Below are 26,624 nucleotides of genomic sequence, written 5' to 3' on the forward strand. Positions count from 1 at the left end.
CACAAGTGTCCTAGAATTTTCCAGTGCTAAATTACTTATTAAATTCTACCAGAAGATAATGATAGTTAGTTAGTCGTTATGTGTGGTTGCCATCCCTGCAGAGAGAATGAAAAAGAGAGACAGAGACACCTAGTGAAAAAGCTGTTGATTACAAGCTACTGCACTTACTCACTTCTTGAGCGTACGAGCCCACTTCTCTTGCTATTCTAAGCCTTATTTTTCTTTACATCTGTATGATCGGGTATTGCTTTCACGTTTCCAAGGCACTTCTAAAAAAATGTGGGACAAACATACTTGCACGGACACACACCCAGACACACGCTTACACACAGATGAATGAACACTCCTACCCAGCAGGAAGTAAATTGACAGCCACACCATAACAAGCAGCAGGAGACCACAGGCACTGACCCCTCTATCTCACATAATGCTCAGCTTGGAGAAGTCAAGCGGAGACTTCTCAAGATGCTACACGCATATATACAGACACACACACGCACACACACACATACACACACACATACACTTCAAAACCATCACAGAATGAAATCACAAGCACGAAGAGTGGATATTTCACAGACATTATTTTTCATCCTCACCTCTGAGCTACATGAGCCCGAGGTCTCTAACTAATTCACCTTCCTGCCCCAAAATTAAACTGCAAGACAGAGACCTAGAGAGAGAGACAGAGAGAATGGGACATGTATATACATTAGAGGAAAACAAGTTCTTGAAATTTGAACAGTATGAAATTGGAAAAATGGTGCTTGTCGATCTAGTTAGTTCTTTTCCTGTTGTAGCTCATCCACCTCAAGGTTTAATGTGTTGTTTGTTTTGAGATGCTTTTCAGCTCTGCACGGGTATATATAGTGATTCCTCGAGTTACTGTAGCCCATACAGTCAAGTCAAACCAGTCTGGTTATTGTTCTGCTTATACTGTATAATATATTTGATACTACACTAAGGCTGCTTTCACAATAGTGTACAGTTAATTCGTACCGTGTGCAGGGAAAATTGCTCCCCCCTCCACATTCCCCCACTAGCCAGCTTTCACATTAGTATTACTGTTCCATACTTAAGCACACTTGGGCTGCGTTCCATTTCGAGGTGTACTTCGCAGGGTGCTCCCTACTCGACGCTCTGTTTGCAGGGAATGTCGATGAAGGGAACTTCCCTCGAAAAAACTCCACCATTCAGAACACCCTGCGAAGTCAGCATTGCAGACCTCACTTCCTCCGTGCGTTACCATGGTAACATAAGCACTTCGGATACCTGTCGCTGCTGCTGCGGAAATTTCACAGTACAGACCCTAAATATGAAATATTTATTCAAACAAAAACTGATACCATTATAAAACATATGCTATTGAAATGTGTATAACTTGTAAAGACAGAATTGATTGATAATAATAATTGATTAGAGATGTACAGAGATTTCTTTTTACTGTAAATATAGATTACTAGCCTATATAATAGCTAATAATTTCTTGATTAAATAAAAATGTTAGTTATTGTGTCCTTTTAAAGAATGTCATCTTCGATAATAATGATAATAAATATATAAATACTTTACACCCTGTAAAGTATACTTGTTAGGAATGCGCCTTTACATATTTACGCTCTCCAATACAGCAGGTGGCAGTATGCACCAACATGGTTTGCAAGCCAGCAATAAGCCTAAAGAGAAAATAAGTACATGAAGTCAACCATGAAAACAAACCTTAACATCGACTTTATTCACTTTATCAGCTATAGTTGTGTAGTTCAAAGGAAGAAATTGGCGCACAGAGATACAGAAGAGACAAATGGCGTTAATGATGTTGAAGCAGTTTAGATATGGTTACCCGACAAAATGGACCTGAGCCGAAACAATTTTGTACCGTGATAAATCTTTATTTTTGTCCATTTGATTCATCAAGTGTGTTTTGATTCACACCTTTGAAATTATTTAGGTAAAGTTGCCACTGATAAATTGTCTTAAATTGACAAGTTCCTTAAAAATATACATTTTGCAGAAAAGAACTTACAAAACACTCTTTTTTTAGATTATGACTTCTTAGTTATCTTTTAAGTTTGTGGGTGGTTGGTGTGTTACTGGAACCTATCGAATGTGAAAAAAGTATTGCTTATTTGTATATATAGGTTTGCTTTGTTACAAGACTTGATATTTAATCAATCGACAATACCAGATACACAGCATTTCAATGTTCATTAAATACTGTACTGTAAAGTAGTTTTAATCCTTCAAACACTGTAAGAAATATAGCTGATTGAGATAAAATCTTACAATAAACTATAGAACAAACATTCAAATCTAATAAAAAATTGCAGTTCACAAAAATTTAATCAAATCGACAGGTAACTCTTTTTCCAAACTCTAGTAGTCTACTATTTTCTACTCTAGAGTGAAAAGCATCTAAAAACAAACAATTCCTGAACCAAGGACATTATCTACAGTATCTCTAATGAACATTTCTAATGTTGAAAAAGTCATCCCAGGACCACAAAATGATGTCCACAGAAAGATGTAGCTTCCACAAAAAGGTTAGGAGCTTCCAAAGACAGTTTCTAAATATTTTATTTCTAGATGTTTATTGGATATTACAGATTACTTTGAAAAAAAGATGACTCAGTGATTAAAAAAAATAATAATTAAGGCAAATAAACAGATTTTAAGCTCATTCTGATAATGATCTAGATGTCTTTCTGTGACGTCGCCTGACGTATAATTTAAACATTATACATCAGGTGACACGGTTTTGTAGCACTGTGGCCCTGCACCTCCAGGGTCGGGGTTCGGTTTCCACACCGGTTTTCCGTGTATATGGAGTTTGCATGTTTACCCTGTGCTTGGTGGGTTTCCTCCAGGTACTCCGGTTTCCTCCCATAGTCCAATGACATGCAGGTTAGATTAATTGGCGTTCCGGTAGTGTGTGCGTACAGTAGCTGCCCTGTGATGGAGGGTGTACCCCGCCTTGTGTGTAAAGTCTCCTTGACTTCAGGCCCCTGCGAGCCTGAACACAGGGTAAGCGGTATAGAAGATAAAGATAAAGACATTGTTTTGTATGTCATTCGCCTGCTCATTAAACATTAGGTGCCGATGGCTTTTATCCATAAAATGTTTACTACCGTAGGTGCCCCACCCCCCACCCCAGGCAAACACTTAGGTTTGGAGAGGTAAATTTGACATCACATCAAAAAGACTCCTTAGATCAAAGCAAAGCAGGTCAATCGAGAGACCGACCCAACCAGCCATAGATTTAGCCATCCTACCAGCGTCTGGGGTTTAATGGGTAGGAGGAAAATCTGCAGACTATATATAAAATGTCTGAAGCATTGACATGATGTCTGAGCTGCTCTTGATAATCCTGAACAGTGATGCTCCTCTCTTTTGTACTTTAACCATCTTGGCGTGTCTTTCTGTCGTGCCACGTTTCATTTCATCTCCTCCCCTCGCTTTGTCCTGGGATTTCAGGAATTTCACTGTCATGTACAGCTCCTTTTTTCTTTTGGTGATTCAGTTTCTCAGACAGCTTAGTTTCTTGATAAAACCCAAAGTGTCAAACAAACCACTTTTATTCCCTTTAATATTCACAGTGGTGCTAAATAAAAACTCAAACAACTTCTCTTCTCCTAAGGGAGACGGTGTCGTTGAAGGGGTTTAAAAAATTAATTCCATCTGTTTTTAATTTTTAATGAGAGTCATAAAGTTGAAGGCATGGTGCTTCTCTTTTTCTTTATTTTATTTTTATTTATTTTTTTCACCCACAGTAAGGGTGACAGCTAAGCTCTTTGCCGCTGAGCTGCCAAAGCAGGAAGGATAAAGTTCAGAGCTCTGGCTGTCATTCAAAAACAAAAGCGAATCTTCAGAACCTGTTCCCCTTTTTGCCCTCTTTCTGCTCTCGTCAGTATGGACACCTCGTCTTCCCACCTGCTCCTCTGAGACAGAGCTGCTCACAGTGAAATATTCAGCTCACAACTCTTAAGAAAAGTAATTCCACCCACCCAGGCCCTCCAGGCTGCCTCCAGGAGGAGACGGTGGTTCACTAAGGCCGGCTGGTAGTCACGTACAACCACGTACGTCTTTCATGGGAGTCTCTTGAGGTTGAATGTTGAGATGGATCGTGCTAGAATGCGCCGCTTTTTCAAATGAATGATTGATGCAACAAACAAGACAAATTAGCATAAGTCAATTTTTCAATCTTTTTCATTTATTAAAATGGATGCGAACAAATGTATTTGTAAGATCTTTAACGTAAGCATTTACACAAGAAATGCCATGTACATCAAAAAGTTCAGAACATAAGAGAGCACCTGCGGTTGTCTGTATATGTACAGTATATTTCAGTTACATGCCAAAATGTAATTTAAAAATTATTTTTATTTCTATTAATGACTGGAACAAAAGCAAGCAAAGGAAACAAGCCCAGTTACATTTGGTCACTACAGTGGAACCTCGGATTGCAGGCATAATTCATTCTCGAAGCGTGCTTGTATATGAAAACACTCGTATATCAAAGCAAATTTTCCCCATAAGATATAATGAATACTCACAACCAAAAAATATTTATATAAAAATAGTTAAAATATAAAACATATAAAGCAAAATTAAAACAAATAACCTGCACTTTACCTTTGAAAAGAATCGGGGCTCTAAAAACCGGATTACTCGCATCCGAGGTTCCACTCTATGTTTCCACTGACACTATTCATTTATAATTAAAATCTTTACAACTTAACTTTTTACATGGACACTAATCTGATAAGATGTGAGCAGTGGTGGGCAAAGTACACAAATTCTGTACCTGAGACAAAATTTGAGATTCGCTGGGGCAAATATTACTCAGGTAAAAGTAGTCCTCCAGTTACTTGTGTACTTGAGTAAAAGTGCAGGAAAACTATCAATAGTACACAATTCTTGACATCTAGATGTTACACCTCAGTCTAGGTAACATAACAGGAGTGAAAAAAAGGGGGTGAGACAAAAAGTGCGTTTGCTTAGTGTTCATTTATAAAAAAAAAAAAAAAGGTGAAAAAGCTTAACCCCAAAAGTTGGTTGTAAGCTTCAGAAGCCAACAAGGCCAAAACAATAAACAAAGTTCCCTTTACCTAGTACCAAAGTGAAACAACTTACCTGCACCAAAAATAAAGAAACAGAAATACAAGATTCTTCCCTTACTCCCTAACTAACCGCAAACCAAGAAAAAACAAAGGGCAAACAAAATGGCGTTGACTCTTTACTAAGCCACTCAATAGCGAATTAAATACAAATATATACAAAAGTATTTACAAACCAAACCAACAAAACAAAGGGGGCAAACACAAAAGCGTAGTCAAAACAAGCAAAAGGGTCATAGACGGAATAGGCAAACAAAAACCAAGCAACTATTAAAAGGGGAAAGTCTAAGAGTAGTCAGAAACGTAGCAAAGGGGTCATACACAGAATAACATTCAGTAGTACGCCTAGGATAAACAGTAAGCAAAAACACAGTTCATAGCACGCTGGGGTCCGTTCTTCATACGTCGCTAACTCAGTTAGCTGGATTTAATTGTTGTGGATTTGTCCTGATCTTGGATTGTTTCGTTCTTCGATGCGCTTTTAGTATTTGTTGTCATACAGTAGCAACATATCCGTAAGCTTGAACCTGCTCGGGAGCAGGTTTATTTCATGTAAACAGGATTTAGCCTGCGCTCCTGGCGGGTTATGATTGGTTGGAATGGCGAGGTCACATCTGATTGGTTAAAAAGCATGACTGACTCACGTGGAAAAAGACAAGTATATGCCCCCTGCCATGGACTCCCCGCCACCCACACACATAATCGCTATCAAATATTATATATGAACATAAATTCCTAGGTTTATTGTTATCAAATATGATATTACTATTATAATAAACCCTAGGCACGAGACAGCCGTCAAGACCATTAATACAAATCCTTGTATAATGTTTATTTTGTAACACATTTATTTTTCAGGGGTTTGTCATAAAAATATGCAAATAAATATTCATATATATTAAAAATACTAATAATATTTTATAATGATATATTGGACGAAACTAATTTTATTATAAAATAAACAATATAAAAGTATACATAATATTTCTATTTTTTCATATACAACATATTTATTTTCATATTGCTTATTTTATTTTATTGTCTCATGTAATTTGTAATTTGGGGCAATCCATGGCAGAGGGCATTTTAGCGCATAAAATGTGTTACAAAAAAAAGTTGAGCCACTCTTTTTTCATTTCGTCAACCAATCAAACGGCTTGTGATCAGTGTTTCTACTGTCGATGCATATCGCCTTTTAAACCAACGCACGAGCGCGCAATAATCCTAGACAACTCAATCCAGCTATACTAATCATCAACAACAGGTGAGCTCGAAGAACCGAATTAGCCGGATCGTAATTAGCACGATGATCTCATCTTAGATGTGTCAGTTTATCTCGGATGTGTCAAGCGACGTACGAAGAACGGACCCCTGGTCTGAAGGCCTTAAGTAGGCCTCTGGGTCGCCAGTAGGACCAATCATCTGGGAGGAGGCGGGACCAACAAAGGACAGGCAGAGCAATAATCAACAGATTTCAGGCACTGGCAGAAGTTAGCGGAACCTGCGAGAACAAGGAAGGGAAAACCCCAATCCCACCACCAGCAGAGACATAGCAGAGACAAAGCAAGCATAACCAGACACAAAAAACAATCCAATGACGTAACACTAGATTATTATCAGAATTACTTAAAACTATTTGGTACAGCTGTGTAAAAAATGTTCCAAAATACAGTAATGATGGACATGTTATCAGTTACCTCCCACTATTGGATATGGGTTTCAATGCGTGAACCATTGAATGATTTACATTAGAATTTTTTGACAATATAACAAAAAAAGAGGAAGAAAAAGTATTTTTCTCCAACTTTGTGGTTGGTTGAGCCTTCCTATCTTTTTTCGATAAATCCCATCTTCTGCATTGTGATTGGTTATAAGATTTTAGTCATATCTGTGATTAGTTATATGCTTGATTACCTGTGAAATATGAGCCAATCAGCACAACCTACTCAGAGAGCCAGCGGATAAACGTCTGCAGTAGACAGCCGTGAGAAAGTTGTTTGTTCTCACAGAGTTTACCAAACAGAAGCAGAACTTCTATTTTTAAAACTTGTCGTGTTACATAATGTCACCCCCACGTGTTAAAAAACATGCGCACAAAGAATATATTTATTCCAACAAGTTATTGGCCTATGATATAAGGACTTCTGTCATTGCATAGCATGTAAAAGATTTTATTCAAAATCTGGCTAGCATCTTTTTTTACTCTTGATAGGTTTAACTATGATGTAAGAGTGTGTTGTGCGCGCACAAGTGTTGTACTGTATGCCACACTAATTAATCTACCAGGTGGATTAGGAATCTTGCACTGTAGTTACAGCATCAAAAAATTTCACATGACCGTAAATTGCATTAAGTTTAATTCCAGCTACAGAGCAAATACACACTTTCAGTGGATCTGGAGCAATTGTACAAGGAAGAACATTCAGGCTTTTGCAAGACTTATGCAACCAGGTTGTTATAGGGTTTTTCATCCCCTTAAAAAGAATTTCTTTTGTATTTTAATTCAATTTTGTCAGGTGGTATATCACAAAAAAGGTGGGAAAATGTCTGACGTGATTCATCTTGGTTGCAACACAAAATCTTGAAATTTTTATAGTGGTGCGTGTATATGCAGTGTAGATTTTTACAAAAGTTTAATTTCTAAACAGAGCATTCTGTCAGGGTTTAACAAGTTACTTATCCAAATATTCAGTCAGCTTGTTCATGCTTTTCCTTTTTTTTTATTTTAAGAAGGTCTGTCTGAGCAAAACACCCTCTAAATGTCCTTATTAAATATACAAGAAGACAGGAATATTTTGTGACCGCAGGAAATTTGGCTCCGCATTTGATATTTGCCCGACATTCACCAGCGAAGGTTGTTAAAAATAACCAAACGGACACACGCTGTCCATCAGCACAACGGATATGTTGCTTTACTTTTACTGTTAAGTTTTATATTTAAAGCCTTTGCCTTGGAAGGACTGCACAAGTGTAATTTAAGCTTCGTGCAAAATCCCTTCGGTGAAGTATGTCTGATGAATATCAAGCAAGGCATTCGAATAAAGGTGTAGATATGAATGAATCTATTCACTGAAGCCATACTGTAGCAAAGGTGTGAATGTAGCTATTTAAAGATTGCATATACTGTAGCACCTTTAAATAAAGCAGGTCCATGAATCAAATTGCTACTGTATAAGGAAAGACCTTAAATGAGTATTTTTTTGCTGTATAATTACAAGGGGCGTTCAAGTCAAACTGGGAACTTTTTCTCTGGAATAAAAGCGTAATTTACTTATTAACCGTTACAGAAGACTTCAAGCACCGTATGTTGATGAGACTCTTTGCCACAGTTAAATATGTGAATGGTGCAAACATTTCAAATACATCCATAAATGACGATCCCTCTGAGGTGTGGTTGCTCAGAGCACACTGAAGTCGTTCCCTTGAGCTGTGGGAACTGTGCACACAATCATGCACCAACACGACTTGCACATTACAGGAACTCAGCTGGTAGTTATGTTCAGTCCTGACCCCACCCCTAGCCATTTACACATGTTAGGGCCATTAAAGGAGTTCCTGGGAGGCCAGTGTTTCAAAAGTGAAGCAGGATGTCTAAATATGGCTTCAGCACACTGAGAAAATGTTGTTAATGTTATCCAAGCACTAGTGAAATACTAGGATTATCGCATTAGTGTAGCAGGGGGTCACAGTATATAGAGAAATAAAGGGAGCTGTTATCTGCACAGTCCAAAGTCCTGGTTTGATGTACAGTAAACGTCCATCGTATATCCCATATTTTTTCCATTCAATAAAATGGCTGATTTAAATGACTTTACGCTAATGGCATTTTATTAGCCACTGATTGAAAATCTGCCGTGAAGCAGTAGGTAGATTTTTGTGATAACTGTCATGACTTTAAACTTTAGCCTCAGTCTCCCTGATGGTTCTCAGTGTTTCGGTTCTAAAACACTCGTGACAGTGTGGACAAGGCTGAGGAAAAATCGAAGTGGTGAGTAAGAGAAGAGAAGGGGGATTAAAAAGAAAAAAGAAAATAAATAAAAAAAACAGCATTCACTTCACACACAGCAGAAAGAGGTAATCAGAGAACCAGAGAAGTACTGTATCAGAGCAAAGTGAGGGCAATGCCAACGCTAGTGCCTGTGCCAAGGCCCTCATCAAATCATCATAATCACGGTGTGTCAAGCGGCCCTGGGAAAGAAAAGGGGGGAAAAACTATCATTAGCCGAGGCTGAAATTGTAGACATCTGCAATGCGAAACCCTCCGAGTGGATCTATTTCTATTCCTCACTTTGTTGCCGCTGTCGTGGCAGCATATACACCGCAATTAAGTCTGACAGCGCTGTTCGGCATCAAGGGAAAGTGAGTTAGCGTGAGTTAGTGAGAGGGAAAGCAGCAGGAGGGTGTTTTTTTTTTAAAACATAAAAGCGGTGCCCAGACAGATAGAGAAAGAAAGAGGGAGATAGAGAGACAGAAAAAGAGTGAGAGAGAGAGACCGATTGCACGTCGACCTCATTCTACATTGATGAGCTTCATCAGACAAGCTGTTTTTCCGCTTGTTTAAAAGGTTAAATGCAGCCGGACTTTGTCGAGCGGCGCCGAAAGAACGCCCGGAAGGAGCGTCATGAGTGCACCGAGGAAGACAGAAACAGAAGGGAGAGGAGGGGAGGGGGAGGGCGGATAGTCTGGAGTGGAAGGATGACAAAAATAGAACACAGACATGAAGGTGCAAAATGTGGCTAATAAACATCTTATTTTTCCCAACACTGAGGAGGAGATGGAAAGAGAGAGTAACGTAAAGCGTGCATGATGTTCACACAGAATAATCTATATCGTCCCTGCTCTGCATTTCCTCCCTGAATAATAAGATTTAGTCTGGGTCTGGTTAAAGAAAATCATCCACGATAAAGTAGTATTGGTTATGTAGCAATATAGCAATTTGATCATTAACAGGCCTCATTGAGTAAACCGTATATAACCAGAATCGTTCATAAGTTGTTTGTGCATTCATTTATGCAAAGTATTTATATTTAAAAATATGGTATGTCTATTTGAAAAAAAAAGGCTGTTCAAAGCCTACTCGTGCTGCTGGGGGTGTAAAAATGTACGCTTAAAAAAATCTAACTAATGTACCTTGACTTAAAATTGATTGACTGCGTATTGCATAATTTGCATGGATTACTTCACTTTTAAATTTTGCTCATACTGTTATATTTAAAGTACTTTTTAATTTTATATATATTTTTTAATTAGGTTTACAGCATTTAGCGGACACCCTTTTCCAGAGCGATTTATAGGAGAGTTTTGGAGCCCTTATCGAAAACATATCCGCATGCTAGCTCACCAATAAAGGGACTTAGATGACCATTCAGAACATTTTGTAAAAGTATTATATTTCTGCAGTTTATCAAAGGACATATAGAACTTTTCAAAATTATTTTTTTTTCTTTATTCAATTTTATTATTTATAATTCTATTTATTTACAAATAAAACTAATCATTCAGTTATGACAAATAATTCGGCGGTGTTTAGGCATTGTTTAGTTTTAGTGTACATTTGGTTTATAGGCCACTGATAGTTATAATAGGCATTTCACTGCATGTTGTACTGTTTATGGTTGTTTATGACAGAATTTGAATAAAATGAGCCCGGGAAATAAAGGAAGCGGTTATATCATTTTATTTTCTAATTTGTTCACTAGTTTTACTAAATTGTACACATGATTTTAAGCAAGCATTTGACTGAATTGTCTACTAAATGTTAACTAAATTGTACATATTGTTTAATAAAACATGTAACTGAAGATTGGCACAAAAGAAGAGTAGCATGCAGTGATTAATCTTTTCTCTTGGTGTCCTGTGCTGAAACAACTTGTGCAAGAGCATAAACTGAAGTGTTTAGAAATCTGCGAACAAAATTTGAAAAGTGAAGGAAAGTGAAAGTTTCTAAAAGGGAAATTAATTACTGGTATTAATTACTAATAAAAATTAACTACTGGTGACGAGACATAGACGAGACATTCATCACTACGAGACTGAGAGTAAAGAGCAGAATATGAAATGGAAACATCCTCAATCGCAGACCACGATTAAGTTCAAAAGTCAACCATCAGCTGGAAATTTGATGCTTACAGTTTTCTGGGATTCTTAAAGGCCAGTACTGGAACATTATCAGGAAAAAGTTTTAAAATCTTGGTTATTACAGAAGAATATCATCATAACTTTTCGATTAAAAGCACAGGAATGATTTCCAAGGACGTTGTGATCTTGCATGTGACGATGCCCGTCCGCACGCTACTGCCCAACTGTCAAACCTTTCTTTTGAGGTGTTAAAGCATCCCCCCTGTAGTCCTGGGCCCATATTTACAAAGCTTCTTAAAATTCTTTCAGAGAGATCCTATCTTAGCCTAAAAAGCCCTAGCTGGAAGTCCTAGACTAAAAGTAATTTAGGAAACTTCTCAGAGCAACTCTGAGGAAGAAAAGTACAAAAACCTTTATCTTAGTAAAGAGGTTGTGGTTGGCCCTGTTGCTAGGCATAATGCAGCAATTCAAGAACTGGGCTTGGTTGATAAAAAAATCTGTTAAGGTCTTAAAAAGCTCACTTTGTGAAAAAAGAATATATAATAATAGAATAGAGAGATGAAAGGAAGTGAAACAACAAGAAAACCAAATTGGCCAGAAGTGCAGTGTTTACTTTTATGTTTAGTATTTAAAAAATATTTCTTCTTTCCACCATTTTACTTTACATTTAGAAACTCTTAAGGCTCATTAAAGTCCTCTCTACTCTTAATTTTTACCTAAGGAGCTGTTTTTAGGGCTAAGATGTTTCATGAATCATTTTTATCTTTACTAAGATTTGGACCTACTGTAAGTTTATGGGAAAATTCTAAGAAAATGTCATAATTCTAAGAATTTTCGTAGAATTTCATCACTAGGAGCAACTTTTAGGCTTACGAAGCTTTGTGAATACAGGCTCTGATCTCACTCCTTTGGCCATTCACCTGTTTGATCCCCTAAAAGCAGCCCTACGAGGATGAAGATTCACTTCTGATGAAAAATGAAGATAGCAGTGCATTTGTGGCTCACTATCACATTTTTAATAAGGAAATGTGAAAGCTTGTTAACAGATAGACAAAGTGTACTAAAAAAGCAAGGAGATTTTGCCGAAATGATATACTTTTCTAAAAGTTCATAAAAAAGTTCCATAGCCTGAGAGTAGATATACATAAACATGATATATGTTGTGATGTGATCACTGTTTGGCTCTATAAGTCTTGCTCAAGGCTGGAAGGTTTTACGATGGTTCATGATCAATTCTATCCATATACAGTACAGTAATTTTGTTGGAAATTGTAGCAACATATCTAACCGCACCTCTGCTTAATGTAATTAGTCTGACTCCACCCCCTTACATTTTATTATGCTACTCATTAACAGGTTATTTGTTTTTAGAAGAAAAACATATTAAATAATACTAAATACTGCTGTGATTTTATGTTATTTAAGCCTGTCTTATAATTATGTTCATGATCATCTGTCTGACCTCAATTTCTTTCCTTTAGGCTCCCAGAAGTGCGAATTTCAGATAATGGGCCTTATGAATGCCACGTGGGCATCTACGATCGGGCCACCCGGGAAAAAGTGGTCCTGGCATCAGGGAATGTCTTTCTCACAGTTATGTGTGAGTACACAGCTAAAGATTTCTCTCTCTCTTTCTCTCTCTCTCTGTCTTTTTCTTTTTTTCCCCCCTATTGATTTTCTTTCCCGCTGATTGACACCGGCGAGTTTTTCTTTTTCCATCTCCCTCTATTACCCATGTCCAGTGGTTTTGTGGTGGGTTAGATATCCAGCATCAGAACTCTATTACTTTGTGTTCTGAAAAAATAAATAAATAAGGAGATGGTGTAGAGAGGAAATGATGTCTGATATGCACATAATAAGATCATTACATGCTTGGTTCAGGAAGCTAGAACATTTCGGTTGGGCTTTTTCGAACATAAGCTGTTTCTGCTAGTCTCCATCATGTGGTTAGGAAAAGTGCTTCGTCTTCTGGCAGTAATTAGTAACATGAAGAAGCGAGAGAGGGCGAGGGTGTGTGCGTAATGACATTTGCGCAGTAAGAATGCCATTAGTGGAGCTGCCTGGTTGTGATAACAGCTTTTGAGCATGCTGAGGTATGTGTGTATATGCTTACGTGTGTGTAGCTGAGTGCCTACACTTTCGCTAATCCTTAGCAGTGTTTGTCATCCTGCACAAGATCAGCATTCTTATCCATATTTCTTACAAATGCAGTGCATCTTTAGAAGTGCATCTCCAGTGCTGTGTGAACATGTGAATCGCACAATTGTACGCCATTTTTTTCACACTTACAAATTAATAACACTGTTGCAATTTTTTTTATCTCGTAATCGCTAGATAAAATGGCACTGTTGAGTGAAAATCACTTACACTCTCGAGTTAATGTCACTCAATTGCATTCGGAATAGCACAGCTGCGAGTGTCACTTAAGTGAGACTTATTCCCGTAATTGAGTTAATATTTTACAAATGTGGTTTTATATCTCACCTCTGCAAATTACTGTACTCTGTACTGTACAACTGTGAATCAGACTATGCAGTTTTTCAGGTTTTTATATTACTACAACTGTGTATTAAAATTTCACAATAGCAACTTTTTTAATGTAAATTGCATTTTAATCTTACTTATGTTATATTATCATACTTATAAGTTACTTTTGCGAAACATACTGTTTTATCTTGCAAAATACATCCTTATTGTGACTTGTTGTTTCCTAAACCATAACTGTAACATATTTTCACACAATTTTTTTTTTTTTTACAAATCTTGCAACTGCAAATTATAAATATTTACAGTAATGGCTGTTGTTTTTTTCTTACTTAAAATTCCAAGTGTCATGTACACAGTAGAGTTTTTTTCAACAAACAAAAAAATTACACTAACTATGCAGACTTCTTCCATAAATGTGTAATAAATATACTGATCAGCCATAAACTGTAATCCATTAACATACAAACCACCTACTGTAGGTTTTGGGATCCCCTTGTGCCACTCGGGTAGCTCTGTCCTCTCAGGACATGACACCACAAAAGCCCAGGTGGTACACTGTGGTGTCTGGCTCCTTTGGGTGCTGGGTTCTGTGGGGTGGAGCCTCTATGGGTCTAACTCATTTTTCTGCTACATCCTACAGATGATTGATCAGACTGAGATTTAGGGAGGTTGGAGGCTGGGTCAGCGGGTTGTGCTCTTTGCCTGCTGGGCCCTGTGTGTGGCAGGTTATGGTGCACTGGGTGTTTTGGTGCCTTTCTTAATGGTCAGCATTGACTTTTTTTTCTTTGATTTGTGGTGCATTGGCTTTTCTGAGGGATCGGACCAGATGGGCTGGACTTTAGTAGCTGGCGGCATGGGTGGTCCTTGGGTGCCATGATCCTGTCATCGGTTTACTGTTATAAAATTAGTGAATAATGCTGTTCAGTTCATAATGTTATGGCTGATCAGTGTGTCTCCTTACAGATTTAACTGCTTATTGGTAATTTAAATTAATAGTGTGTAAACTACTGTTTAAATTGAACTGGAGAAGTGAATGCAAACAGTCAATAGATATTTTAATATTTTTCTGAGAAATCCGTGCCATGACTTCTAGATTTCATTTATCAATTCTCTAAGATCAAAATCTTTTCATTTTGCATTCGGATCTTTGGGATTTTGGGAGGAAAGCTGTAATGTTTGCTTTTCTAAGCTCGCCGTAATGATCCAGAGAAAACTCTGTGGTATATTTCAGTGCTTATAACTTAGCTATTCAGTGTTAGATATTTGATTTAGATTTTATTTTATTTTATTTATTTTTTGCAAAGTAAAAGGTTTTACTTTTTAGAAAGATATTTTATTTTGAGCAATTGTTTCTGGCCTACAGATTGATTATATAAACTCAGTACAACGTGAGACTTAGAATATCATAACTAACTTTGAGCTAACTTTTCTTTTTACCTCAGAACAAACTTCATTTTCACAAGGATTATGGCAATCCCCAGCTGGAGAGCGAATTGTGCAACTAGTTTGACAAGCCAGATCGGTCCCTTGTGAGTGAAAGGACCAGACTGCTTATGTCAGCCAGTACCAGACACATTTCTTCCTATTTAACAATGTACTGGCATTTTAAAAGAAAAGGGGGAAAAAATTATATTTCTACATATTTTATTTTACCTTAACATAGAGCTGTGATGCATTTAGCATTTTAACAATGTTCCAGGTTTATACTGTAAAACATATATTATATATACACTAAAGGATTATTAGGAACACTATACTAATACGGTGTTTGACCCCCTTTTACCTTGATAACTGCGCTTAATTCTACGTGGCATTGATTCATGTTCAATTCATGTTTAAAGAAATGTTGGCCCGTATTGATAGGATAGCATCTTGCAGTTGATGGAGATTTGTGGGATGCACATCCAGGGCACGAAGCTCCCGTTCCACCACATCCCAAAGATGCTCTATTGGGTTGAGATCTGGTGACTGTGGGGGCCATTTTAGTACAGTGAACTCATTGTCATGTTCAAGAAACCAATTTGAAATGATTCGAGCTTTGTGACATGGTGCGTTATTTTGCTGGAAGTAGCCATCAAAGGATGGACCATCACATGGTGGTCATAAAGGGATGGACATGGTCAGAAACAATGCTCAGGTAGCCCGTGGCATTTAAATGATGCCCAATTGGCAGTAAGGGGCTTAAAGTGTGCCAAGAAAACACACCATTACACCACCACCACCAGCCTGCACAGTGGTAACAAGGCATGATAGATCCATGTTCTCATTCTGTTTACGCCAAATTCTGACTCTACCATTTGAACGTCTCAACAGAAATCGTGACTCATCAGACCAGGCAACATTTTTTCAGGCTTCAACTGTCCAATTTTGGTGAGCTTGTGCAAATTGTAGCCTCTTTTTCCTATTTGTAGTGGAGATGAGTGGTACCCGGTGGGGTCTTTTGCTGTTGTAGCCCATCCGCCTCAAGGTTGTGCGTGTTGTGGCTTCACAAATGCTTTGCTGCATACCTCGGTTGTAACGAGTGGTTATTTCAGTCAAAGTTGCTCTTCTATCAGCTTGAATCAGTCGGCCCATTCTCCTCTGACCTCTAGCATCAACAAGGCATTTTCGCCCACAGGACTGCCGCAAACTGGATGTTTTTCCCTTTTCACACCATTCTTTGTAAACCCTAGAAATGGTTGTGCGTGAAAATCGCAGTAACTGAGCAGACTCTGAAATACTCAGACCGGCCCGTCTGGCACCAACAACCATGCCACGCTCAAAATAGCTTAAATCACCTTTCTTTCCCATTCTGACATTCAGTTTGGAGTTCAGGAGATTGTCTTGACCAGGACCACACCCCTAAATGCAGTGAAGCAACTGCCATGTGATTGGTTAATTAGATAATTGCATTAATGAGAAATTTAACAGGTGTTCCTAATAATCCTTTAGGTGTGTGTGTGTGTGTATATATATATAGTATACTACCCTTTAAAAGTTTGGGGTCACTTGCAAATTTCTTTGTTTTTGTGTTTTTGTTTAGTGATTTATTTTCTACATTCTACAACAATACTGGGGATTTTAAAACTATAAAATAACATATGGAATTAGGTAATTACATAACAACAACAAAAGCAACAGTTAGTTGTTATTTTAAGACACAGAGGTCAGCCTTTCTGTAATAGTTCTTGCAAGAACAGTATTGTCAAGTGCATTTGCAAAATCCGTCAAGCACCATAATGAAACTGGCTCTCATGAAGGCCATCCCAGGAGGGCGAGAACAATCATGAAGTTAAAACAGTAGTGTATATATATATATATATATATACATATATATATATATATATATATATATATATATATGTATATAATAATGCCAATGTACTGAGATCAAGTTGATGCTGTATATTCCTCTGTGAGTCAACATTCTAGTATGACTTTTACTTTTTAATCTCTATTTAATTATTGTGGGTTATACTGTATATAAGCACAAGTGAAATTTTTCCCCTCACTTTTAAAAATTATAATTCGCAGACATCCCACTTCTCCCGGAAGATCCAGGAGCATCCTGCATTTTGATAGCACCATTGAAAATTGATTCCACCCACTGTTTGTGGGCATCAGAAACCCGCTATCAATAAGCAGGAGGCTCCCAGATCTCCCGGGAGAGTGTGATGTCTGCAGTTGACAATTGAAAATAGTGAGAAAGTGGGGCGATGATAGGCCAGTGGATTCTGAGTTACTGAACAGAAGGTTCAAGCCCCAGCTCCACCAAGCTGCCACTGTTGGACCATTAAACAAGGCCCTTAACCCTATCTGCTCCATTGGTGCCATACAGTATCATGTGTGACCCTGCGCTCCGACCAAAAACGTATTTCACTGTGCAGTAATGTACTGTATATGTCACAAGTAAAGACTTAACCTAAGAAAATGTATAGGTTCACAAGATGAATCGATATGCAAGTGCACTCCCTCATTCGCTTTGGTATAAAATAAAAGATTTCCAAATTTAACATTAGATTAGTGTCATAAAGTCACTATCAATATGCAGGATGCTTCCGGATCTTCTGGGAGACATTGGATGTCTGCAGTTGTGATTTTTCATTTTTAAATCTTCCCACTAGTAAAAGATATTTATGCAACTGCAATTTTTTCCTCGCATTTCTGAATTAATACCCGTTAGATATTTACTTAAAAAGTGAACTTTATTTTTGCAAGTCAGAGTTACGGAGATTTTTCTTTCTTTATTTTTTTAATGTTACAATTAAAATTGCATAAAAATTCAAAATAGGCATTGCATGATGAAAAAAATAATGGGTCATAAAAAAAAAATAATGGGTCTTACTTGGGTCAATTTTTGTTTCTCATTCTTAAAGTTATTAGTTTGTCTTATGACTATGGCAGGCAGAAAAAATATATACATCAATGTGGTGTTATATATGTTTGTTTCCATGCTGAATGGTATTGTCACATAGCAATTTCCTAGTAATTAAGTAATGAACAACATAAGCTTTTTAACAGTGAATAGTAAGATTTAAAAGGTCCAGTATTTAATTAATTCTTTTAAAAAAGGTCTCACAGCTCCTCCCAAAATTTGTTTCTTAATGCTCCAGTGAAAAAACACTCAGATAATGTCTATATGGATAAGTGTGATTCAGCGTATATATAGATAAGTTACTGCTGAAGCATGCCCTGCCAGAAAACAGCAGAGCTGAGCAAAAAATCAGGAGGTTTGGGTAATTTCTTAAATGAGGTCACAATAGGGGAAATGTTATTGGCTTCTTTAAACTACAGGCAATACATGGTTGTTTTTAAGGACATAAAACTAGGTTTTCATTTAATATTGGGATTATGATAAATATTACTTACTGTCATCCATATACACAGCTGTTAACTCACCTTCCTTTCCATTTCTCTTTACCTGCTCACAAAACCATTCTTCAATCTTTATTTTTAAACCAAGATAAATGCATAAAAAAGGAAGTCTCATACAGTATGTCCTGAATACTTTCCTGTTCTGAGAAACTACACAAAGCGCCATGACTGTTGCAAAGCAATGACACACGAGCCAGTTTTACAGTATGAACATCTCCTAACAAGAAACCACAACAACCGGGACAATAATCTTTCTTAAACAAGAAAAACAATAAATATAAAAAAAAAAAATCCATTTACCATAAATTTTAGATTAAGTCCCCATGTATGAGCTGTTGCCTTGGTAACAAGAAGGTATTAAAATGAGCAATTAACAGAAACCTATTGCTCATCTGCACTGTAGTATGAAGAGCTTTAAGACATTTTTTTATGAATTATCCACTTTCTTTTTCTCTTTTTGTGATGTGCATTTACTTGATGCAGTCTATTTTGAGATGTGCATTCACTCAGTCTATTTGCATTAAAAAACTATTACGAAGCATCGTTTCAAAACAAATGACCTCATTTAAAAAGCCCATGTGTGAGGTACGTGAATTATTTCTGTCCTCAAACTAAAATTCCAGTTAAGTTTGTGTTTATCAGTGTACACACACACACACACACGCACAGACACACACACTGGTATTAAGCATTAATGTATAATTTGGCTGACTATCCCGCCACCCTGAATACAGGATAAAGCGGTATAGAAGATAGCTGAGTGAGTGAGTGAGTGAGTGAGTGAGTGTCTGACTATTATTATTATTATTATTATTTTTAAAAATATATATTAGTACATCAAGCTGTTAAGGGAATTGAATTTTTATAGCTGCTACAGGTAAAATGCAAGTGATGATTCCTCCAATGGATTTCAAATGGACAATAAATGTAACCTTTAATGGTTACCAAAATGACATACTTTATTAATGAATGAATAAGGATGACGTTTGAGAAATCACAGTGATTTCAAAAGAATAAAATACGTCTGAATGTGCAGTAATAAGAAGGTAATGAACTTTTCTTGGTTCCTGAAAATATTGTAGTTTGATATTACTACCATGAATGGAATCAGAATGGAGAGGGGGGAAAAAAGCCTAGGCTTTTAACCAGAAATTATACCAGACAATCCCTTCCATAAATGACTAATATTGCAAAAATGTGTGCGTTTTTCATTCATGCTAATAGACCCCACTTTATCACTGAACACCCGTTCACACAGGCTATCATCTAATCTTTCAGAAACCACCGGAAAGTGTATGTGTATGTGTGTGAGTGCCATTAGGCCATGGAGAGTATGCCGTTGCTCTCCACTGACCCTTAAATCCCCTTTCCCAATACGGACGATGAAGAATGTCCTCTCGCATTGCAGCTAATTGCCGTCTAAGCTGAAACAGAATTATTCATAACCTATTAGCGTGCCAGGTTCGCCTGAGTAAAGAGGAGGGGAGGGAAAAAACGAGAAGAGCACAAGAGAAGGAAAACGAGTGAAAAAAAAAAGTTAATTAGTATGAAACCATGTAGTGAGTGTTTAATTTTTTTGAAAGGGGCTTCATAAATAAGAATTATCATTTTAATGAGTCGCTGCCAATTATTCAATTATTCGCTCTTCAAAGACTTAATCTTTAAATTCATTTTACTTTTTGCTATTGTCCTTCACCCATGTTAGAAACTTTTGCTATGCCTTTGAATTGATTTAGAACTTTAGAAATGGTCAGTTAAAGCACGGCAAATACTTCTAATTATCTGCGTACCGCTGATGTTAAACTAACAGATATTCAACTAACGGATATTCCTGACAGTTGTTCTGGCTTTAATCCAAATCGAATCAGGTTTATAGTAATTTACCTGTTACCTAATGTACCTAATGTAGAAATGACATATACCTAATACATTATCGTTTCTATGGTAACACCTATGTAGCTAACTTACAGGGACTTGTGTATGGTGAACATGACGCTCCATGTATTTTAAGATTTGTTTAATTTAATTTTACTTAATTCAAAGGAAAACATAATGATTGATATGGTGAGGTTTAACATATGGAAGTGTTTAAGATTTATAGGAGGAGTCTTCAATGTCATTGATTTGTAAAATTAAATTTAGTTAAATTTTATTTTTATAGGATTTGTCATAATTATATATATTATTGCCATGTATGTAAAAATTCCTGATATATATTTTTTTAATAAGAAGAATAAGAAATGTATACATTAAATAAATGTATATCTTTATCCGAAAAGTAAAACTTTATATTGCAAATCACATTTTCTCATATAAATAATGTAAATGCAGATAATGCATTCCAGCCACACAAAAATATTACCAAATCCATCTTAACAATTTCCAACACTATAATAATTTTTTTTTAAATAATCAATAATTTTAAAAAAATTTAGGAAAGACATTTAAATTAGGTAAAATTAAAAAACTTTAAGGCAGCACGGTGGTGTAGTGGTTAGAACTGTCACCTTGCACCACCAGGGTTCGATTCCCGGCCAGGCTTGAGTCCTGTCTCTGTGTGCATGGAGTTTGCATGTTCTCCCTGTGCTTGGTGGGCTTCCTCCGTGTACTCCGGTTTCCTACAGTCCAAAGATATGCAGGTTAGGCTAATTGGCATTCCCAAATTGCCTGTAGTGTGTGAATGGGTGTGTGAGTGTGTGCCCTGCGATGGCTTGACACTCTGTCTCGGGTGTACCCTGCCTCGTGCCCTAAGCCTCCTGGGATAGGCTCCAGGTCCCCTTGACTCTGAATACAGGATAAAGCGATATAGAAGATTAGAGTAGAAAACTTTACTAATCTGTGATTTATTATTCCTCTTGGCACCACCTGCTTTAAAAACGAAACTGAAAGTGGCTTCCTTTTCTTCGTCCTATTGTCCTTCTCTAACATTCTTGGGATCCATGTTTTCACAAAATGCAAAGAAAAAAAAAAACAGAAAAATACATTAAGTCACTTCACTTGGCTTTCCACAAACACAAACAAGTTCGTCTACAATCTTTCCTAGGATTTGGAGATTAATTGAAGGTTTTCTTTTAACAGCTGATGTTTTTGTGAACTTGTTGCATAGATCTTTCACTCTTTAAATTGAACTAGAAATAGATTTTTAGACACTGATTTTGGGACGGGGTTGGTCTTACATTTAGTATTGTGTTGCCTAACACCATTGATTTTTTTTTTTTTTTTTTTGTATAACAGCATCACCGACTGTATGAGAATAAATTATTGTTAAATCGTAGGAAAGTGGTTAATCATTACCTATGGTTCTAATAATTATGACAGGCTCATCACCTAACCACACTGATCATTCTTATGAGTAAATGGTGAGGCTTGTATTAAGTCTCGTTAACGTCTTCTAACATTTCCTTCAGACAATGTTACATTTCCCAGGCTTCTCTTTCTTTACTCCTCATTCTGCCACATTGCTTATAAATCATACTTATGTACCTATGGTTCATCTAGTGCTGAATATTTATAAAAGTTCTCGTGGATTTTAAACAGTTTATGGTCTTCTACAGTATATACTGTATATAGGGCATTTGGTGCAGTACTTAAAAGCCTCATTTTCTGTGAATAAATTAGAGAATATTCACACAGGCGGACTAGACACTTCAATCAGTTTGTCCATCACCTTTAGACATAACAGATAGACCTGTGATTTGTTGTATTTTTCCTATAGAAACCTTTTTTTGGTGACTATTGGCATGTTTTAGGCCAGTGGAGTCCATGACCTCCACATTTTTTGCTCCTTTCCAGGGGATCTGTTGGGATGTTGAATGAAGCAGGAACATGGATTGTCTAAAAGTGAACAAATTACAAATTAATTTCATGCCAGGAAGGATTTGCGCCGAAAACCAAACCCAGATTCAATTAATTGGTACAGTCGCATACTTAAGTGAATTAAAGCTCTGGGCAAAAATTACTTGCCCAAAGCTTAAACTTTTTTTTGAATGTTGGGCCTGAAAGTAACGTGTAGAAGTAGATGGCATCAGGGTTGACAATTGCATTCCGTAATTTGGGTGATTTAGTTGCATATTAACAAAATAGTTAATTATACTAATAAAACTGTACATACTGTATCACATCAAATAAGTGAAAGCTGAGCATAGACTTTAGTATAAAATGTAAAGATTTTGTAAAAGATATAACCCATAATCACTGTTTGGAAAAATATACTCTTTGAAGCACATAGAGTAATTTTTCCTAACGTTTGGAATAGTAGTAATTTCGTCAACAAATATTTTTCGTTATTATTCTCATTGACGCTTGTTAAAAAAATTAACACTACGCCAAACATTATAGAAAAAGGCCTTTGACAACCTTTTTTTTCTGTAATGAGATAACCTTTTTTCCCCGATATGAGATGATGACGAGACATCACGGGTATTAATGAATAGTGACAGTTCCGAAATCAGCATGCAGTATTGTTGATGGAAAAAACAGAGATTAAATTGTGGTTTAAAAAAATAAAAACTAATAAAACATCTGTATTTATTTTGTCAACATATCATTTTCATCACAATCTGCTGCGATACAGTGTTCATTCATTATGGCACGAGCAGCAGTATTTCGCGTGTCACAGTGCGGGGCACACCAGGAGTAGTTTGCGCACGCAGTGACTGTACAGTATGTTACAAGCTCAGTCACCTTTAACTCTTCACAGTATTACTCGCGCAAAATAGAAGAGCCCATATTTGGGCCCAGTTTCTTCATATAGAAGTGAAAAAATAAGCCAATGTGAAGTAATACTGTAGGGGAAACAAAGTGGGCACACAACTGCTGGGAAAAATACCACAAACCTTAAGCGACGTATCAAGGCACACCAATAAAATCACCCAGTTTTACTGCTTCTTTGTGGTAATTATGTTACTACGTGTTAACATAATTATGTTGTGATTGATTTTATTTTATTTTATTTTATTTTATTTTATTTTATAGTTAAACCGTTGCCAAACTTATTTTTGTGGAACTTTTTATGCTAAATTTTTATGCTAACTAAAACTAGACTGAAAAACTTGTTTTTAACTAAAACTAGATTAAAATGTCGAAAATAGGATAAGATTGACTAAGTATGATTAAAGCTAATAGGGACATTTATCCCAGGACTAAGACTAATACCCTATCAAATTTATGTGGTTTTACACGGTAGCCAAAACTACGGGTAACCACAAGTTTTGGAGCTTTAATTACATTTTCATCTTTCTGCGCGAAAAAATTAAATAGTTAAATTTTTTTTGGCGGTCATCGTGAAAGCTCGTTGCCCTTGCAGAACTTCAAAACATCGGGCTGTTACTTGCGACGGCTCACAGTGCCATAGGTGAGTAAGTGGTACAAGACCAAAATATTGGTGGTAGCTGAGAAAATTTCACACTAGTTTGGAGATACTGACACTTCTAAACAATCTTCAACTTTTACATTTTGTTTGTGCAGAACTGTTTGTTGTGATTTTGCTTTGTCGTGAAAAATGATTTTGTCAGTAACCATACTGTAAGGTCATTAACCTGGTGAGAGGTGTACTGTATCTATCAGTCTAAATATCCAATTCTAAAGCTCCTAGCAGATATTTAGCTAAACTCTACAGTAAAAAGCAGAAAATACTACAAAAGAGAGCCAGGATCCACTGCTTCCACTGGGTTCTTGCGTTTTTCCTTGTATGCATTTTCCATAGAAGTGGTGAAGATTCGAGGTGCCCAGTGTTCAGAAGGCACATTTTGAGCTACTGTATGATGTTTTTATCCTAAACATGCTGTCGCAAACAAGGGTGGCAAACTGTACCCAGAGAGAGCTGATAAACGGTCTGATGGTATAAAAGTTCTGGTGGTATAAAAGTTCTGGTGGTTACAAACTCACTTAAAATACACCAATAGAACAAACTTTATGACATTAACATGTAACATGTAACATTCTTACCAGACAGATTATATTAATGAATGGACATTTCATGTTAGTCTTATTTAACCAGGTCCACTATAGAATTTAAAATTCCTTTACCATGTAAAATGTGTTTTCTACAGACATAATGTTGCTGATATTATATTATGGTCTTTTTTCAATTCATATATTTTCGGCAAAACTAAATTAGGAAGAAAATTTGGGGAGTGTCGGGGTGCGTTATACAGTCACATCATCATGCTCCAATCATTTACATTTGGGAGACGCTCTTATCCAGAGCGACTTGCATTTTTTTTTATCTCATTACACATCTGAGCAGTTGAGGGTTAAGGGCCTTGCTCAAGGGCCCAACAGTGGCAACTTGGTGGTTGTGGGGTTTGAACCTGGAATCTTCCGAACCGTAATCCAATGATCTACCCCTGGCCGTAATCCAATGATTAACCACTGAGCTACCCCTGGCCCCACAAAACATGGGTGTCAAAGAGGCATTGAAGTAGTGAGTCGTATTTCAGTTTTGGTTAAATCAAACTTCTAGCAACAATTTGAAAATATAATAAAGCAATAATAATTATGTATATGAGAATACTGCATTTAATTATTACCCAACATCAAGAAAACAACTACAGACATTAGAAACTACTGGAATTGGGTTAGGAAATATTTAAAAATCATAAATGAGTGTGAGCAGAGATAATTTAAGTGGTTGGTAATAGTTAAATCTCAAAGTTATGTTTAATTGTGAAAGGTTTTTTTTTATCTTGGCATTAAAAAGAATGGTAAAAATGAATGTAACATTTTAAATCACTTAGAGGTTAATTTAGGACAAGCAAACCTAATGATAATAATAATAATAATAATAATAATATTGTAACCAGCTGAGTGATTTTTACCACAAAAAAAACTTTTAACCTCACTAGTGTTAGCGTGTCTCTTATTACAGTAAGTTCAGCTAGCTAATACACATGCAAAACCACAGGTAGCATTTGCATTTCTTGTGCAATTTAAAAACAAGCGTAAGATATGTAATTTTTTGCTAAATTATACCACATGGGTTTTGACCACAGACTGGTTTTAACTTACATTCTGACTCCTTGTCGATAATAACTATGCGCATAAAATTCTTTTAAACATTAAAAATTGTTTTAAAGCTTTTAAATATGGCGCGAAAAAGTGAAACCCGTCCGCTTTGTCCTCTTCATTTCATCAGCGGCAGGCAAAGTAGGCGGTGCGCTACCTGAATGATGTGCTTAGCGACGCTTTTGCTATACATTTTCTCTAACACACTGGCTTATAGCATGTAGGGGAAAATTTGTGGGAAAGTACGTCTTTATTAAAATCTACATGGACTAAAGGCCTGTTTTGGTTGGCCGTGAAAAAAATTGTAAAGATTCAGTCATACAGTAAATTTGATCAAAAATAGGTTTGCTCTTAAATGATAAATGTAAACAGAAATCCGCTATTTCATTGCCTCGCCTCTTGATACTGTAAAATATTCTATATACTGCATTTGCTATACTGGTAATGACATTTGTACAAAATATAAAGTATGTTTGCCATTTGCCAGTTACAGTTTAATACATTTATTAAGGTGTACACATTTAAAAAAGGTTAGCCATGTTGATTAACTAGGGAAACCTGTGTGTACTGTAAGAATATATATCTGTGTGCTTAAACAAAGAAAATAGATTTAGGAATAAAACATTTATTTATTACAATACAATTTTTAATGCCATTTAGTCGTTACAAACCTACATATCTGCACTGTATTTGATGAAGTATGTAAAAAAACTAAACACTCTTTAGTGTAGTTGGCACCGTTTGTCAGAGCGCCTAACCCTTAAAACCCAGAACATTTTTAGCCATTCTTTGAATATCTATGTTTTAAAAACTATATACTGTAGGAGCCAGGATTGTGCAATATAGTGACTTTTTTCAGCACAACTTGGGCAATATAGTAAACTGAATTTTATTTCATTTTAATCAACTATACACACATGACTGAGCAAAAAAAACTAAAAATGTGTCACATAGACAAAAAAATAGAACAGATTCATAAGATCACGTGTGACCATAATACTACTACTAATAATAAAAATTAAAAGAATGCAAACATCAATTATGCGGTTAAATAGTGACATATGTGATGAAAACTCACTCTTA

At 36.4% G+C, this 26,624-nt stretch overlaps 1 protein-coding gene across 1 annotated transcript in view; it reads left to right on the forward strand.

The window, feature by feature from the left end:
• The window catches only part of igsf21a (immunoglobin superfamily, member 21a), a 311,873-nt gene that overhangs the window by 189,877 nt on the left and 95,372 nt on the right, over positions 1–26,624 (forward strand). The window contains exon 4 of the mRNA XM_053483621.1: positions 12,677–12,795. Within this exon, the coding sequence (XP_053339596.1) occupies positions 12,677–12,795 (119 nt within the window). The remainder of the gene's footprint in view (positions 1–12,676; positions 12,796–26,624) is intronic.

This window comes from Clarias gariepinus, chromosome 23 (assembly GCF_024256425.1).
Source record: "Clarias gariepinus isolate MV-2021 ecotype Netherlands chromosome 23, CGAR_prim_01v2, whole genome shotgun sequence".
NCBI classification, from domain to species: Eukaryota; Metazoa; Chordata; class Actinopteri; order Siluriformes; family Clariidae; genus Clarias; species Clarias gariepinus.